This window comes from Haplochromis burtoni, unplaced genomic scaffold (assembly GCF_018398535.1).
Source record: "Haplochromis burtoni strain Fernald_Lab_line unplaced genomic scaffold, NCSU_Asbu1 Contig_340, whole genome shotgun sequence".
NCBI classification, from domain to species: Eukaryota; Metazoa; Chordata; class Actinopteri; order Cichliformes; family Cichlidae; genus Haplochromis; species Haplochromis burtoni.
This window is the reverse complement of record NW_024582701.1, coordinates 216,150-232,996: the sequence shown is the minus strand read 5'-3', so window position 1 is coordinate 232,996 and position 16,847 is coordinate 216,150. Positions and strand designations below refer to the sequence as shown.

The window sequence follows — 16,847 nt, the reverse complement described above, 5'->3', positions numbered from 1 at the left end:
TTGGTTTGTTTTTCTTCCCTCTTTTATACAAAATATTCTAAGAAAACAAATCAAAGTTTCCATAACAAAAAGTCTTCTGTTCACTATAAAACAACTCAGTGAAGAAGAAGCAGGAATGTGGCGTTCAGAAATGAGCCGTTACTCTGTCGATCTCCAGAAGGTCATCCAGGATCTGCAGGGAGAAGGAAATTAAATGAGCGAAGAGCTGAGCTAACGGGAAGCTCCGCTCTGCTATTCTGTGCACTCACGATGTCCTGAGTCGTCCCGATCTTCTTGGCCAGCTCGCTGCGCTCCATCGTGCTGAGGTACAGGTACTTGTTGAGCAGCTCTCCATCCAGGATGTTCTTCACAGGATTCTGAAGGCTCCGCCTGTCGCTGTGCAGCATTCTGGATACCATAGACAAACACGTCACTCACATCAGCATCCTGAACTGTAACGTTTCATAATTCATGTCAGAAAGCTGCAGTGCTGCTAACCTGAAGGCTTTTGGGTTCAGACCCGCGTGATGAGGCAGCATGGTGGTGAGCGCATTTTGCAACATCAGCAGACGGCGGTAAGTCTTCTCCTGCATGGGGAGGAGCAGGCCGATGCCTCCATCCAGGGTTGCTGTGGGAACATGATTAGTTCATATAGGGAACTGAAGCTTCTCATTACCATGTGATTCATACTGGTTGTGATTTGGCGATTGTGATAAGTTCACAAAATAAAATCAGCATAAATCAGTAACAACAATCGCCTCACTTTATATTGTAACGTAAAGACTCTGAGCAAGTGCTTTGGTGACAGTGGGAGGGAGAAACTCATTTTTAACAAGAACTTTTAGTTTTAAAATACATCGTTTACAGTTTGTTTTCAGTTACATCAAATTTCGTGTTTTAATTTACTGTCATATCCTCTCACCCCAACCGGTCGCAGCAGATGGCCCCGCCCCTCCCTGAGCCTGGTTCTGCCGGAGGTTTCTTCCTGTTAAAAGGGAGTTTTTCCTTCCCAGTGTTGCCAAAGTGCTTGCTCATAGGGGGTCATATGAATGTTGGGTTTTCCTTTATTATTGTACGATCTACTGTACAATGTAAAGCGCCTTGAGGCGACTGTTGTTGTGATTTGGCGCTATATAAATAAAACTGATATGAATTAAATTGAATATCTTTGGCTCACAGCACATTTGCAATGTTGTGACTGAATGTGATTCGGTAACATCAGCTTAGTTCAGTTAGTAAAAGGAATATTTGTTGGTATGAGTTTTGATTCTCCCGGTAAAGCCTTGTGCTACCCACCGAACCACGTGATGTGCTTGTTGTCCCAGGTTAGAGCCTTTTTGCTGCTAGCGTCCAGCGCCCCTCTGCACGGCATCCGCCAAAAAGTGTTGATGTTAGCTCCGGCGTTGAAGTCCGCTCGCCTCAGCAGGCGCATTCCTCCAAAGCTCTCTTTAGCTGCAACACACACACACGGAGCACTTAACAAGGACTGTGTAATTTTAAATTAAGTTACAAAACATCTACAGCACGTACCTTCAGGCAAATACATGTAAACATAGAGGTTCTTGTCTCGATCTGACACTGGAAGCAAGAGAACAGAAAAGCTTTGTGAGAAAACGATTTGATCATTAAAGTTTCTTTGTTGTTGTTGATTGTTTTTGTAAAATAAAGATTATTTCAGACGTTACCCAAGAATCCAAGCTGGTTGTTATCCACCATGAATTCGATGCTGTAGACTTCTAAAGGCTTTGCATCCTGTTGCCAAAACAATAAGAAAAGAGTTAAAACCCAACAGAGAAGGCTACAGGCCCCTGAATCATCCCCTGCTGCCAGAGCTGCTCTCGTCAAGATGAACCTGGCTGAAAGACATCAGTAATCACTCACAGATCTTCATCAGTACACCCTCCACTGTGTGCTGTAATCCTGATTTACACTCTCATACAGCACATCTTTCCTGACTGTTTACAACCCTGACTTCATTTGAAATGACAGACGTTTGAGTCTGGGACAGGCTCCACCCATTGAGTCGTGGCGTTTCCTCCTCACCCTGCTGACAAGAGACAGCGTCTTGCTCTCCTCCTGGTAGCGCAGTAGCGAGATGCTCTTCATCAAGTCAGCAGCCAGGATGAAATTCTTGATGCTGAACATCTGGTGGATGTAGAGCTGCGTGTCGATGAAGGCCATACCCGTCAGATCATTGTCCTTCAGGACCCACAGGAAGATCTGAAAGAGGAAGTTATACCATTTGTTTTTGCGGGCGACTCACCTCTTCGGGTGATTATCGCAGAATTTCAAAAATGAAACATTAAAGGTCATTTAAACTCCAGCGAGCATCCTGACAAAAAATTCAGTGGCTTAATAATAAGTGAGTCCAGATGAGAGGCGACCGGGCACAATCAGTCAGATAGTGAAATCTGACTGCTTATGCAACATTTTCTAAAATATACAGTAGGGATGCACCGATACCGGTATCGGGTATCGGCCTCGATACCACATTTTCTAAAGTACTCGTACTCATTAAAAGACCGATACCACGGTCTGAGACCTGTCTATGTTTGAGCGGCATGTAAGGGGTTAATCACAGGCCCCGAGTGCCCGCCGCCAGGCCCCGGCTGCAGCTCAGAGCTGAGAGAAGGGCAGGTGAGACAAGTCAGCCGTGTGGAACTATTTCAAAGTGAACGAAGACGCGAAAAGAAAGAGCACGTATTACATGCTCCAGTCCCTCATGGAGCAAAAGCGAGTGCTGGGGGTGTCTGAGCATGACCTCCCTGACTATCTCACCGCTCACCAATGGGCTCTTATGGAGACGACTGTTGCCATCCTCGCCCCCTTTGAGGAACTAACTAAAAAAGTGAGCAGCTACGACGCACTAGCCTCTGATGTCATCCCAGCTGTGACTGTGCTTGTGAGACTTCTAAACAGAGAAACAGACGCGTAAATAGCTCTCAGCCCTGTGTAGCAGTGTGGAAAGTGAAAGGCTTTTTAGCTCAGTGTCACACATTATAGATGAAAACAGAAACAGTCTGACTGCTGATAATGCAGAAAAGCTACTTTTCTTAAAAAAAAACAAAAACCCTGCCACTCACTTTTTCTCTCCTTTAAGTGAGTCATCTTATACTTGATGTTAATACCTACCTCAGTTGCACTGACTGCCACAGTTCTATTTTGGTGGTTGTTGTTAGTTTATTCAAATATTGTGCACTAAATAGCAAAGATGTTTATTAATGCCCCATGTGTTGTCCAAAGCGGCAGAGTTTACAATAAACTGAAAAAAATACTTGAGTTGCACTGTCACTGTTTAAATTTATTTTTCATAATTATTTATTCTGTAATATGTTGCATGCAACATGCTTTTCATTTTAAATAAATGTTCTTAATTCCAACCAGTCCCTTGGTTTTTTTTTTTGTTAAATTATAGGACTAAAGCTGTTACCTGTAAATTTAAATCATGTTTTTATTAAGTACTCGGTATCTGTATTGGCGAGTACTGAAATGCAAGTACTCGTACTCGTTTCCAAAAAAGTGTTATCGGTGCATCCCTAATATACAGCAATAACAAACTTTTACAAGTACTAAATTTTAATGGTGGACAACTGATCCATTAAAGACCCTACAGTGTGACCCTTTTCACTGAGTGGGATGGTGTGTACAGGCTGGATTAGAAAGCAGGCTAGGACTCCTCCGACCAGGTAAATGTTTGAGTACTGTTCAATAACCAGACCCAGTGTGACGGAGCACTGGTGTCGCTATATGCAGCCATGTCATGAGTGTTTTTCAGACCTTCTGGCCGATGGCTGACACCAGGTATCCGTTACAGTGACACAGAGCAGTCACCGGTCCCTTCTGCTCCTTCTCATAGAGCACTTTAAACTTGTTCTTGGTGAGGGGCTGGCCGGGCTCCGGCACCACTTCAATCACATCCAGGATCAGAATCTGAAGGTGAGACAAAATTGAAAAACAAAAAACGAATTTAATGGAAGTTAACAAAGCAGTTTTGTTACGAGGTGACATGTGGGAGGAAGAGACTACATAATGTTTCATTTCCAGCTCACCCGGCCCCTGCAGGTGACCTCCTCCCCCTGCATCAGACACGTTCCTGCTGCGATGTAACCCTTCAGTCCAGACACAGTCTCCTGACTCCTCAGTGCCACCGTCTTCATGCACGTGACGTGTTCCCACTCCTCCAGGTCAATCCTTTATGGAGACAGGCATCACAATCATTCACTCCTGTTAGCAACCATCTATCTATGATACAGCATCGTCCGGTCATAGATTACTGGGATTTATATGGCTGTATAGATTATATGTCAATATGGAGAAGGTGCTAGAAAGACTGCCAGCTCAGCAGGAAATCATCAATCAGGTACATATGGTCGAGCAGCCAGTGTGAGACGACTTTTTTCTCTGGGTGATTTTGTGACGATCGAAGCAACGCTGGGGGGGCTTTGAGTGGGGAAAAACCCCCAAGTGTGCACTACGGGTGATTGATTTTTATTGTATAAATCATATACAGAGAGGGATACAAAGAGCAGGGGATCTCAAACTGTGAGGTGGGTCACATTGGTGGGGCATGGAGGCCCAGGGCAAAAGCATGAGCGGAAAGTTGAATCAATATAAATTCTGAAGAGAAAATAAACATACTATGTTGCACCATTAAGCAGACCTTTAGTTCACTAAAAGTCAAACCTGAACTTTTTTTTTGATAATGACTTGGGGAAAAGGAAGGTGAACTTTTTAAAGTGGGCGATTTGAGCAAAGCGAAAGAAAGCAGACCTAAAGCAGCAGCATGAAACTAAAATACTAAAACTTCTCCTGGGCTTAAACCAGGGAAACACTAGCTCACTAGTCTGAGTTATCTGCCTGTAACTAAGTTCTCCATCGTCCTTTGAAGAGGTCACGCTCTTATGCAAGTGAAGTGTGATCAAAGCGCTCAAAAAAGTTACATTACAGTAACTTGCAGTAAAGCAGCTGCTCTTTAGACACAGCATTTGAAGATACTTTCTGAGTACATCTAAAACAGTTCGTTCAACTAAAAGTGTTTCCTAATCTGAAGACTTTAAACTGGCAGAAAGCCTCAGCTGTCCCTGCTTCACAATAACAGATCAAATGATCCTGAATGGAAATGCACTTCAACATCAAACACAGGAATACAAAAGCTCAGTGCCCCAAAATATGCTGCTTAAGAAGACGATGCATTATGACTTACATAATGCATCGTTCAGCTGCTCACAGAGAAGCACTCAGAGGAGCGCTAATAATAATGCAGAGTAGTTAATGAACAGGGACTTGGATAAACCACTCAATATTTTCAACTGATGAAGGTAAGCAGCCACGTGAGACTAAATTTATAGTCTACAACAACTTGGATAAATGGCCCAAGACTTTCAATTAAAGCCCACACTTCTCCCACAGTCTCCAGTGGAACAGCTCAGGGCAGGGAAAATGAGAAAATAAAACTGGCACAATCTGGGCTGGACCACTTTCTCCGTGGCTGCCCAGTATCTATTAAAACAAAGCATTTCTATTGATTTCACAAACTGCACTATGGCTCTTTAAAGCAGTGCAATAAAAAGCTTTTACCGTGTGTTGGGAATGGCCTCCCAGCTCACTGGAGAGATGAGCTGGATTGAGAACTTCTCCTGCTGCGGATGAATGTAGCGTTCATCTGCAGGGGGCAAGAGGAGAAACGTCAATGCTCTCTATTCACATGGAAACAAATCAGCCAAAGACAGATCAGATTTACACTGATCTTCAGTAAAAGCAGTGACACAAAAACGATTGCGCTAGCAGCTATGGAGGAGAGCTCAATGTCATGCATTCACCACAAGTCAAAAGCCCGGTAGCTTAAGATGACATATTTGTCTGTAACTATGCAAAAATATGACTGAAAACTAGCTAAAAGCAGACAAATCACCAAAAACAATGAATAGACAGTTAAATTGGCATCAAGGTGACACTTTAAATACAAACAAAACCACAATATTCAGGAAATATATTGTAAATGGCTGACTGAATAACAAAACGTAATTTAGAAATAACTGAAAGACACAGCTGTGAATAACAGAGAAATTCCAGCTTAATGTAGTTTCCAAGTTAAAAAAGCAAAAACAGCTAAAAGTATCTGCAAATAGTTGAGTTTAACATGACTGATTAAATTCATTTTTTAAAAAGCTCAAATAGCCAACTAAAAGTAGTTTGTCAAATACTTCTAAATGATCCCCTGAAGTAACCGATAAATAGAACCTCCCTGTATTTAAACAGCAATTAATCTAATCTAAGGTCAAATATTCTGTATGTACTGAATCTATATTCTTTGAATAAAGGCTGTCAAGTGATCAGTGAATAACATTTTTGCTGGAAAGGCTGATCACTACTTTCATACATTGATAATATCAATACCAACGCAGGTGCTGGGACTGGATAGCTACCAGTCCAATAGCATCGATACTTTGTTTCTATCCTCTGAGTTGAACTGTGCTAAATAAACAATTATTAATATTATTTATTAAATCTCTATATAATAATCTTTTTGTGTTGACTGTCAAGTCTGTTTTATTTCTACAGCACATTTAAACAACAGAAGGTGCTTTAGAGACGGTCTCCGAAACACTGACCTCGTTCTATGACTTCGTATTCCTTCTCCTCTCCTGTCATCCTCGGAATGCGTGTGCATGGTTCTTTCACACTGGTGCACACAGCATACACCTGAAAGGAAAAAATACAGAATCCCACTAAAAAAGGTTCACATCAAAGACTTAATCCCTTCAAAGTCACCCTGCATTGATTTTTTTTCTTTTCCGGTAAGAAAAACTTCAAGGCCAGAAGCCTTTCATCTCCTCGATCAATATGCTTTTATTTTGCATCGTGTTATCTGAGTGGATGTGTTTGAGTCCGGGGAATGTGTTTCGCCTCAAATGTGTGTCGAGGCTTCGGCGCCTTTGGTGCTGTGAGGGCTTAGCGAGAAGAGCCTTGCCTTGGATTCCACGTGGTAGGAGACATAGTGGACGGTGCACCTCAGAGGGATTTTTCTGACTGGCCACGGGGCGTCGTAGGACAGATACGTGGGCAGAACGCTGATCCTTAGCTCGCCCTGTGGGAGAGCACACACACAGAAAAGCCTCAAGGATCTGATTTGGTTTGTTTACTTCCTGTAATGTCACTTCTGGCTTGCTTTAGTGATCTTCAAACACTTTCTCAGCTGAGACAATTAAACCTGGTGCTGTTCCAGAATAATTACGCTCCTTCCTCTGTGGTCTCTTTTCTTAACGTGTGCAAAAAAACACTGAATTTCTAAACTCTTCAGGACCTCCACGTTTATATTCATAAAGCTCTGAGGACAAAAATGTCTGCACGTCGTAATTTGTCTACCGATTTAATAATAAAAACCAGCTCAGTGCAGTCTAGTAAAGTACAACAATAAAATAAAACAAACAGTTCTTGTACCTGTTTGTTAAAGTACAGAAAACCTTTGGGGCAGTTGATATTATGGAAGGGGGAGAAAGACTCAATGGAGCCATCAATGGTCATTGGGTGAAGCCTCAACGCTCCACGAGACGTGACCAACATCCAGTGAGGAGACGGGCCGCAGATAAATACCTGGGATAGCAAAGACACAAAAAGACTCCTGGTTGCAGGGCTGTTTCTTGAATAACAAAGGTCTATAATTAGTTCTTAACAAAGGCATTCTTACTCCTGAGTATCCAGAGATGTCCTCAAAGTATCTGAACCTGGCAATCCGACCTTTCACGCCGGAATTTTCCTCGGTGGCACTGCTCTCTGCTTTCTTATCTTTCTTGAGCTTGGATTTCTTTTCCCTGAAGTTAATGTTGTGGGGTACCTGTGGAGAGTCCGGTGACACGGTTAATGAGGCGTCACCTAAGCTGACTTGATTTAATTTTATCAGTGCACACACTTTTTTGAAGCGGACTTTCAGGTTGTTTTGTGGCTGTTGTTGATCATACTGGAACGCTTCATAGATCAGAAGCTCTTGTTCAACGTGGACCTAGAAAACAATGAAAATGTAGATTTTTTTTTTACATCTGGTGAATGATTAATATGACACAGCAGAAGTGACTGTAGAGTGTTGGGAGGTGGAGAAGAGTTTTCCAACACAACATCTGACCTTAGCACTGAAAACTGTAAAAACTCACCAGCAAATATGGTTTACTGTGATTGTTGCCAAGTGAAACCAAAGCCACTTCTTTGACTAATGGAATCTCTCCTTGACGGGTGACTTCTTCTTTTTTACCGTCCCCCTGTGTTGCCGATTGGCCAGAGGAACTGTCCACCAGCACCCTTTGGCCCACTGGGAAGTTCTTCACCAGGAACACCAAGCGCCAGTCTGGCAGCTGATAAATCTGTTCAAATAACCAGCAGTCAAAATGAGTGTTCTTCTGATTCTTTACTGTACATACTGATCATGTGTTATTTTCAAGTTCAGTTTTATTGTATGTTCACACAAACTGTAACAAACTGCAAGTCAACATCCAGGAAAAAACTGGCTGTGAACCACAGATCAATCTGTTAAGTCAGCGGTCCCCAACCCCCGGGCCTCGGACCGGTACTGGTCCATGAGTCGTTTGGTACCAGGCCACAAGAGTTGAGGCTCAGGTCTGAAATGTATGGTTTTCAGGGTTTTTATCGGTTTTCCGCGTTATTTTGTTATCGTTTTTATCGTTAACTCGGTTTTCCTGAGTCTTTTCACGTGTGTTATGAATAAATCTTCTTTTTTTCTGTACCGGTACTAGTTTTATTTTGTTGTATTTATCCGCGACACCTTAAAGGCCGGTCCGTGGCGCAAAAAGGTCGGGGACCGCTGTGTTAAGTGATTAAATAATAAGTCTCTTGTGTGTTTCTTCAAAGTCATGCTAGAGTTGTACAACTGTGTTAAGATTACAAAGTGTAGCACACCTTTAAGCTAATTTAAAATAAAATCAAGCTGTGCACTACAACACCTCAGAATTATATCATGCATCGGAAATGAGTCTCCATCAGCTCAGAGTCACAGCTCTTTGGAAACAACTGAAACTTTCCAAAAACATTGTTTACTTTGTTGTGAAAGTAGCATCTCAGACACAGTGCTGGCTGCTTTTTGTCCATCAAGTGTCACAACTACTAAACTAAAGTGAAATGTACTTTCACTGAAAACAATATACCTTTGTGCTTCGCTGCATAAAACGTATGAAATACATTACTGTTCCTCTAGTTTCTAAAGTAGCCAGCAATACCTAGAAGCTGCAGAGCATCATGTCAACTTCAAACCCTCTAAAACCTCCCTGCTTTTTAGCTTTTGATTTTTTAAGCAGCTTGCTAGCTTATTTCTTCCCTCCAACAGCACCTGATAAATCCTTTTTCCCAGGAAAATAATGTTTGCTTGGGAGTAGAATAACACAGATCACTTTAACCAAACTAATTTGGAAATTGCTAATTATGTCTGATTTAACAGTGTGCAGTACACAGTTTCAACATACTGAAAGATCAAACACTCATATTACCAATAACAGCTTAGCTGAGGCCAAGAGTCTTTTAACTGCATAAAAATCACTGACAAAGGAAGATGCAGCCATTAGTCCAATTACCTCTCACCTCAAGAAAACCAACAGAAAGAGCAAGTTATGTAAACAATCAGAACCAACTGTGGAGGTGGGCTTTAAAAGGCTGCCCCGAAGCTGATTATTCACTGGTTTAGATGAAGACTGAACTCAGATTTCTCAATCAAACATTTCTTGATCCATGTGACAGAGTGTGATGAGATTGTGGTTAAACTAATGAGCTAAAATAAATAGCTAAAACCTGAGGTGGTTTGATATTCTCCATTAGCGCCAATTAGGGCTTAGTGACATGGAGTTTTCTACCTTTTTCCAAAGTGTTCATACTGTTAAGAGTTCCCTCAGAAAAGTCTTGCCAGTGTTTGAAGCTCTCCCACTCTCCCTCTGTTTGTAATATGAGGAAACACTGTAAATAAAAACTTATCTTCTTCAAAGCATCCAGACGTCTTTGAGGAAAAAAAAGTGAAAAATATTCAGTCTAGTCTGTGTGACTGTGCAGTTTTATTAGTTTGAATGTACACTAAACAACTGCAGTCACAAAATAACACAAACTGACAGAGGTCGCAGTAAATGAAGTTTCTAGTGGAGTGTGACGGCTTCACTTCATTGTCTGAAAGAGCTTTCTGATGCCAGCAGAAGTGGTGAAAATGTTCTAAGACAGCAAACACTTGAAACCTTATTGATTCTTTTAGGTGTTTACAATCAGTGTGCTGCTGATTGTGTCCACAGCAGAAAATGGCTTTAGTTTGTGTGCAGGTCGGTACTGTAGGGAACGCACGGACTGTCCACAAGGACCTGATACAATCCCACTTCAGAGAAAATGAACCCTCCCCAGCTGAGTGCAGACGTTTTACCCAGTGCATTGATCATTACTTAAAAAAAAAAAAAAACATCAGAAAGAAATACACGCTTTTAAATGTGACTTTAAATTACATCTCTCTTGTGAAAGTTCTAAAAGCATCTTACATGTTTGTTTTCCATTGTAAATAGAATAAATGGTGAATCAGCATTCAGTAGATTCCAGTAAACAACTATCACCATACCTCCATCACTCCATTCTCCCTGATGATCATGCACCAATGGGTTGGCTCTGCTTTGCTCGAGGTCGCCTCGCTCCCAGACGTTGCCGGTGCCACAAAGCTGCGGTTCATATCTTCCTTGGCAGACGTTGCACTCGCATTCGAGTCTCCGTACAGCATTTCCTCCTCGTCATCCACTGTGTTGCTGCACACGCATTTAATAACAGTCAGCAGTGTGAAGACTGGCTGAAGGCGTCAGTGAGGAGGCGAACTGAACTCTTACCTCATGTCATGGATGATGGTCTCTGCTTCAGACTGACTCCTGATGGTGTCCTCTTTGATGGAGCAGCTCACTTTGTTTTCTGTTGTAAACATTCCGCTCACGTCTCGGTAGGCGCACAGTGTAATGACACGAGATTGCTGTTAAATCAGAAACCAGTTTAACCAAGGTTAATACTGCTGAGAACCACATAAGAGCGTTTTGCAAATCCAGTTTCCATAAGAGAAAGACCGTCATGAACGCTGCCAATATTAAAGAAGTGAAACTGAGTCGGCCAACTCTGCTGGGTGAGCTTCACTGTGGCCAGCAGGGGGTGTGTTTGTTTTTGTGAACACCGGTCACTCACGCTGGGAATCTGTGGTTTCTGCAGTGCCAGTCGGTGCATCTTCCCCATGTACGAGTCAGACTTCAGCACAAACATGGTGACCACTCCCTCAGCAGTCATGATAACCACATATGGGTCAGCCACAGAGCAATGCACTATGGGAGAACCCAGGTCCACGGGGATGAAGTGGAGCTGTCTCACTGACAGAAAAAGAAAAAAAAAATTGTTAAAGGTATCACTCAAATGATGAACCAAAACAAACACACACACTAAAGTAACGCTTTTAAAACACAACAACTTGTTTTACTTTATTTAATGAGGTTTTTGTTTAACAGCTTCCAGCTGCAATTATTCAAAGCTAAGGACAAAAGTTACAAAATAAATAAACCAACTAATCGTACCTCCTTCCAGCAGACGAAGGCCCATGGGAGAGACCTGAATGATGTACTTGTTGTCCCCAATGTTCCCAGCATACACAGTGGGTCCCTGAGTCGCAAAACCACTGGTATCCAGCTCCATGATCTCCTGACCTGTTTGAAGGATCTTCAGGAAAACGCAAAGATGCTTACATCCAACTTCAAAAGCAGAGATGAAATAATAAACAGTCTACAAGATCAAGCAGCACCTTCAGGCGCTGAAAAATAAAGCCAAACTTTGAATTCCCTCTAATAGTCACTACCACAGACTGTATATGAGGAGAAACACGTCGGTTTTGATTTCCATATTTTGGAAAGCTCTGGTTTACTGCTGTTCTTATTTTAAAGCCAAAAGCCAGTTTATTTGGCTTAGAGGGCTAAGTGCTAAGCTATCAACTAACACTATCAAGCTTGGTTAGCAAGCTGCATCCATGTGCATGACACACAGGTATACATGTCTACTTAATGCTAAGATCCTTTCATTGGAGTCAGTGAAATGGACCTCTTCGCTATGTGTGTGCTTGTGTGTGTGTGAATGGGTGAATGACTGAATGTAGTGTAAAGCGCTTTGGGGTCCTTAGGGACATACAAATGCAGGCCATTTACCACTTGTGGTGCCTTCTGGAGCATTTGAACAGATTCGTCTAACATGTAATTTGCCTTGTTGTCCGGAACGATCTGTCCAATAAGTTTGTGCTCCAGTTTTAGTGAGTGAAGCTCTCGTTTTTTATTAGTTTGTTACTAATAAAAAGTTACCAGGTATCTGTGCGATTCACCCATACAAGTTAAATGATCATTTCATTTGAAGCGCTTGATTTCCGCTTCTAACGCTAACATTGAGGCTTCAAAAGGAGTTCAAAACTAACGAGTGGCATCACTGTAGCTACTTCCACCTTTTATATACAGTCTGTGTTCCATGTTTTAAATAATCTTTCTTGTCAAAGAAAAGCAGCAGAGTATCGGTTACAGTCTTTTACCACGACTTCAATCACAACAAAATCGATTAACATGTTTTTACCATTGTTGAATCTTCTCTGCTCAGAATGAGGAAGCCATGCTTCTTCGCATCATCCTCCATGGGAGGTTCAGTCTTCTTCTCCTCTTCCTCCTTTTCCACCTCCTCTTTGTCCTTTTCTCCCTCTTCACCATCATCACCCGTCTCAGCCTCAGCCCCATCCTCTGACTCGTCGCTTTTTGCAGCCTGTGAGAGGCGTAACAAGCATGTGAGTTTAAAAGGTGTCGCCAGCACTTATTTCCGATGTTTATTAGAGAAATAACACAATAACACTTTACTGTTTTGTCTTCTTTGACATCACTTGAGATCACAGTCCACATGTCGTGACAACCTGGCAACTCAAACGTAGTGACTACTTGGGGTCGGATGCTTCTCTGAGAACAGAATTTAACAAATTAACAAATGAAAGAAGAGGGAAAAAACCGACACACGATTCTACTGTTGTGACTCACACACGCTTCCCTGTGTGCGTTTTAATTATGTGCTGAGGATTGTTGTTTCTGGGGTGTTTACAGGCTACTCCGTCGATCTCTGAGGCAGCCCTGGTAGACCCAGACTTGACTTTAGCACCGTGACTGGACCTGTGGCAGACGGGCCTCGCGACCACAGGTTTTAGGACGGTGCGGTACCAGAAATCATGAATGAGAGACTGATCTAGTAAGGAGGTTTTACCTGAAGCACAGACAGGGCACCATTCTTGCCGAAGCCAGAGCAAACTACAACTTCCAGGTCAGGCTCAGGGTTGCTCTGAAACTGTGAGTGGAATAAAAAAAATTGAGCTGACAATTCATAACAGCTAACTGTAGCATTAATATAAGACTGTTTCAACTGTCTGTACCTCCTCAGACAGGAAAGCAGGTTCACCCATGGAGGCATTTGCACAAGGCCCAATGTTCAGTATGCTATCACACACCTGTGAAAGACAGAAAAAGACTCTTCCTCATCTTCTATGCACATCTACACCACAGTTAAGCTTAGCAGTTAAGCTTTTTACCTCAAAGGAGTAGGTGGCCAGCTGAGTGCCTGACTGGGCCTCACTTCCATACACTTCTATCTCATCCACCTCATCTGACAAAACAAAGAAGTCGAGTATAACACAGACTGGCAGTTCTCACACACGCTGCTATTGTGCACATGTCAAACAGGAAATGTACCGGTCCAATTGGTGGAGGATTCAACTCGCTTCTTTTTGCTTGGTGGTTCCTCCTAAAAGAAAGAAAGAAAGAAAAAAGAGACAACACGTCAAATAAAACACATCACCTTTCCAGCGCAGTGAGAAAAACTAGAAAATACTATATCTAAATTCAACGCTCAAACTGGCACCAAATCTAAGAATTGCTGTATTTAAATTTGCACCAGCTCACTTGTTTGTCTTTGTCTTTTTCTTTGTCCTGCCTTTCTTTGCCTTCCTCCGCTGGCGTCTCCTGCAGTTTCTCTGTGTACTTCAGGAGCAGCGAGTTTCCGAGGCGGGAACCCAGGAAAAGGTATCCGGGCTCCATGGTCACCATCTAAGGAAGAAGAGTAATGTAAGGCGACAGTATAACTGGCTGCATCATTCAGGGGGTCCACAGTTACAAGCGAAGCTTTTAAGATCAATTTAAGTGTCAAATTAAAGCAAATTTAAGACCTGACATGGATGGAAAAACAAGTAATTACTCCTAAGCCTTTGATCAAGAAATGATCATATTTCCATTTCCATAAGTTAACAAGTAGGATGGCCAGGATGACACCTAACCATTTCTAACTATTATTGTGGGTTTTCACTGTTGTATTGCAAGACATCCATCCATGCACTTCAGCTTATGCTTTTCAGGTCGCCAGTCTGTCGTGGGGCTAACACATAGACAGACAGGAGACAACCATTCGCACTCACACTGACTCCCGCATTCACACCTATGGGCAATTTAGTGTTTCCAATTAACCTATCCCTATTAACTGCATGTCTTTGGACTGTGGGAGGAAGCCAGAGTACCTGGGGAGAACCCCAACCCTATTGCAAGACCTGCATTTTGTATTTTTAAAGATGTTAACAACCTGAAAGAGTCTGTGGAAAAAGAAAGCATTGAATGTAAACAGGACGACAGCAAACGTCAGTGTTCATCTGGTATCCATTGACCCAAGTTCAGTAATTATGATAGCCTAAACCTTTTTGACTGATGTATGTTTAAAGGTTAACAGTGGTTTGATTCTGTCCTGTTGGTATAACCCTCTGAATTAGAGCAGAGGGATAAAAAAAAAAAGCAACGTTTGCCTGCTCAAATCCTGCTCCCTCATGTCCTCTGTGTCTGTCCACAGAAACACGACAGAACGAGTATTTGTTTAAGAGTCAGAGCTCCTGTATCACCAGATCATCACTGCTCACAGTCAGAGGCAGGACTTACGCAGGTCGTCAGGACGCTGGCAGCAGCTTTGTCAAAGTGGAAAGCGCGCACGCTCCTCATGCCGTCAGTTATCAGTGTCAACACGTAACTGCAAAACAGCAGCAGCCAGTAAGAAATAATTTAATGTCATCAACATTTGCATGCATGCTGCTGGTAGTGTTACAATAACTCACATCTCCCCTCCTTTCAGCGAGATCACCATCTTGTCGTAAGCAATAAAGTCAGACTGACAACAGTCCAGCGTGAGCTTCACTTCATCTTGTACACCTGCACAACCGAGACATGGCATAGAGTGGTGAGCATCACAGCATACCCAGAGATACACGTACAGGCGTGGGTTTGAAATGATTAATCTTACGCAGAGGAAAGGCTGTGGTCCCATTTGTCTGAGAATTGAGCGAGACTCCGTAGGGAGGAACGCTCTGGTTCAGATAGAGCAGCGAATTCACAGCAAACACCACCACACCACCTGCAAACGTTTCAAGTGTGATCAGCACTCGCTTAATGCAAATTCATATCCAACAGAGCACTGACACGCTTCCTCAGAACTCACCGATGGGTTTGGGGACAGCCATGACCTGTGTACAATCAAAGGGCAGATTACTGAGAGACCAGATGACAGGATGAACCTTCTGCATGATGTTGAGGGAGATTGCAACAATGCTGCAAGTGTCCTGACGGACAGCCACACGCCTGGGGAAAAAAAGCATATAGGAGAAGTGACAATTCTGATAAAAGTGGCTGCTTAGAAACTCAAATTAATACCAAGTTGCCAATGCAGTGTTTCCAGATCCATACTTTACTTGGGCAGAACACCAAGCATATATTAGGCGACTCATTTTCGTATTTTTTTTTCCTTTCTCCTGACAGAACTGAATCTGTTTGCACTAACCCAGGCCATGTCTGGTTGGGCTCAAAAAGAATGAGCAACGTGGGCTCGTAGTAGCCGTGGAGGAACTTCATGTCAATGATGTTGAGGAGCTTCTCATCTAGTTCACGGACGTCAATGATGTAGCTGGGCAAGAAGCTGGATTTAGGTCTGGAGAAGAGATAAACAGACAGCGTTCGTTTGAAAACTGCAGTAACATTAAAAGAAAAAGCATGTTTAGGTAACATCACGTAGAGACATTTATGAGGATCTAACATCCTTTTCTCTATTATTCTGTTTTATATACTCATTCATCAAATTCATGATGTAAAACAAGCATATACTATTATATATATTGTACATATATTTATTAGTTTCAGATGTAGCCCTTCTTGTATTTTGCTTGTTTACATTATTGTATTTTGCACAACTCTGTTGCTTGTGAAGCTCGCACACAAGAATTTCACTCACATGTGCTGTACCAATGTACCTGCACATGTGATGTGACAATAAAAGTGATTTGATTTGAAGTTCATTTTGTTTTGTAATTGATTTAAAAACAAGTTTCATATATTCTGTTCTCATGTAGTCTAGCGTTTCTGTTATAAGTTTCAAGATCACGACTTGTAGCTCATAAAAATCTGAAATACATCATCTCAAATTATTCAAACCATTTCATTTAAATTACAATTCAAATACTATGAATACAGTGCATCCCAAACAAGTTCACACAAAACCACAAACCCTCCAGAGAAGGAGTGTCATTGCTGAAAAGGCTGGCTGTTCTCAGAGTGCTGGATCAAAGCACTGTTCTGCAGTGTTTGAAGAGCCTACTATGTAACATAAGAGGCTGATGTCTCCGCCCTTATTTCTGGTTGCGTGCTGGTGCATTAACTGTTAATTATCATGTGGTCATGTCCAGGTGTTTTACATACAGTGCCCGTCACGATAGAAATAAATACAAAGTCTTCACTATTTGTGGTGGTTAGTTTTTTTTCCAGAGGCAAAAATATTTGTCC

General features: G+C 42.2%; 1 protein-coding gene across 1 annotated transcript in view; it reads right to left on the bottom strand.

Annotated features, from left to right (window-relative positions):
• Positions 1–3: 3 nt before the first annotated feature.
• Positions 4–16,847, bottom strand: part of cpsf1 (cleavage and polyadenylation specific factor 1) — a 19,348-nt gene continuing 2,504 nt past the window's right edge. Inside the window, exons 7-38 of the mRNA XM_005942583.3 lie at positions 15,853–15,999; positions 15,514–15,653; positions 15,319–15,429; positions 15,134–15,227; positions 14,961–15,048; positions 13,944–14,087; positions 13,734–13,785; positions 13,574–13,647; positions 13,418–13,492; positions 13,252–13,332; positions 12,858–12,953; positions 12,583–12,765; positions 11,550–11,691; positions 11,170–11,348; positions 10,827–10,963; positions 10,568–10,748; positions 8,127–8,333; positions 7,889–7,978; positions 7,667–7,813; positions 7,420–7,572; positions 6,950–7,066; positions 6,591–6,681; positions 5,557–5,641; positions 4,029–4,170; positions 3,757–3,909; positions 2,023–2,199; positions 1,665–1,731; positions 1,510–1,557; positions 1,276–1,431; positions 478–607; positions 249–387; positions 4–172 (exon numbers count right to left, since the gene is read on the bottom strand). Coding sequence (XP_005942645.1) covers positions 125–172; positions 249–387; positions 478–607; positions 1,276–1,431; positions 1,510–1,557; positions 1,665–1,731; positions 2,023–2,199; positions 3,757–3,909; positions 4,029–4,170; positions 5,557–5,641; positions 6,591–6,681; positions 6,950–7,066; positions 7,420–7,572; positions 7,667–7,813; positions 7,889–7,978; positions 8,127–8,333; positions 10,568–10,748; positions 10,827–10,963; positions 11,170–11,348; positions 11,550–11,691; positions 12,583–12,765; positions 12,858–12,953; positions 13,252–13,332; positions 13,418–13,492; positions 13,574–13,647; positions 13,734–13,785; positions 13,944–14,087; positions 14,961–15,048; positions 15,134–15,227; positions 15,319–15,429; positions 15,514–15,653; positions 15,853–15,999 — 3,874 coding nt within the window. The 3' untranslated portion in view covers positions 4–124. The remainder of the gene's footprint in view (positions 173–248; positions 388–477; positions 608–1,275; positions 1,432–1,509; positions 1,558–1,664; positions 1,732–2,022; positions 2,200–3,756; positions 3,910–4,028; positions 4,171–5,556; positions 5,642–6,590; positions 6,682–6,949; positions 7,067–7,419; positions 7,573–7,666; positions 7,814–7,888; positions 7,979–8,126; positions 8,334–10,567; positions 10,749–10,826; positions 10,964–11,169; positions 11,349–11,549; positions 11,692–12,582; positions 12,766–12,857; positions 12,954–13,251; positions 13,333–13,417; positions 13,493–13,573; positions 13,648–13,733; positions 13,786–13,943; positions 14,088–14,960; positions 15,049–15,133; positions 15,228–15,318; positions 15,430–15,513; positions 15,654–15,852; positions 16,000–16,847) is intronic.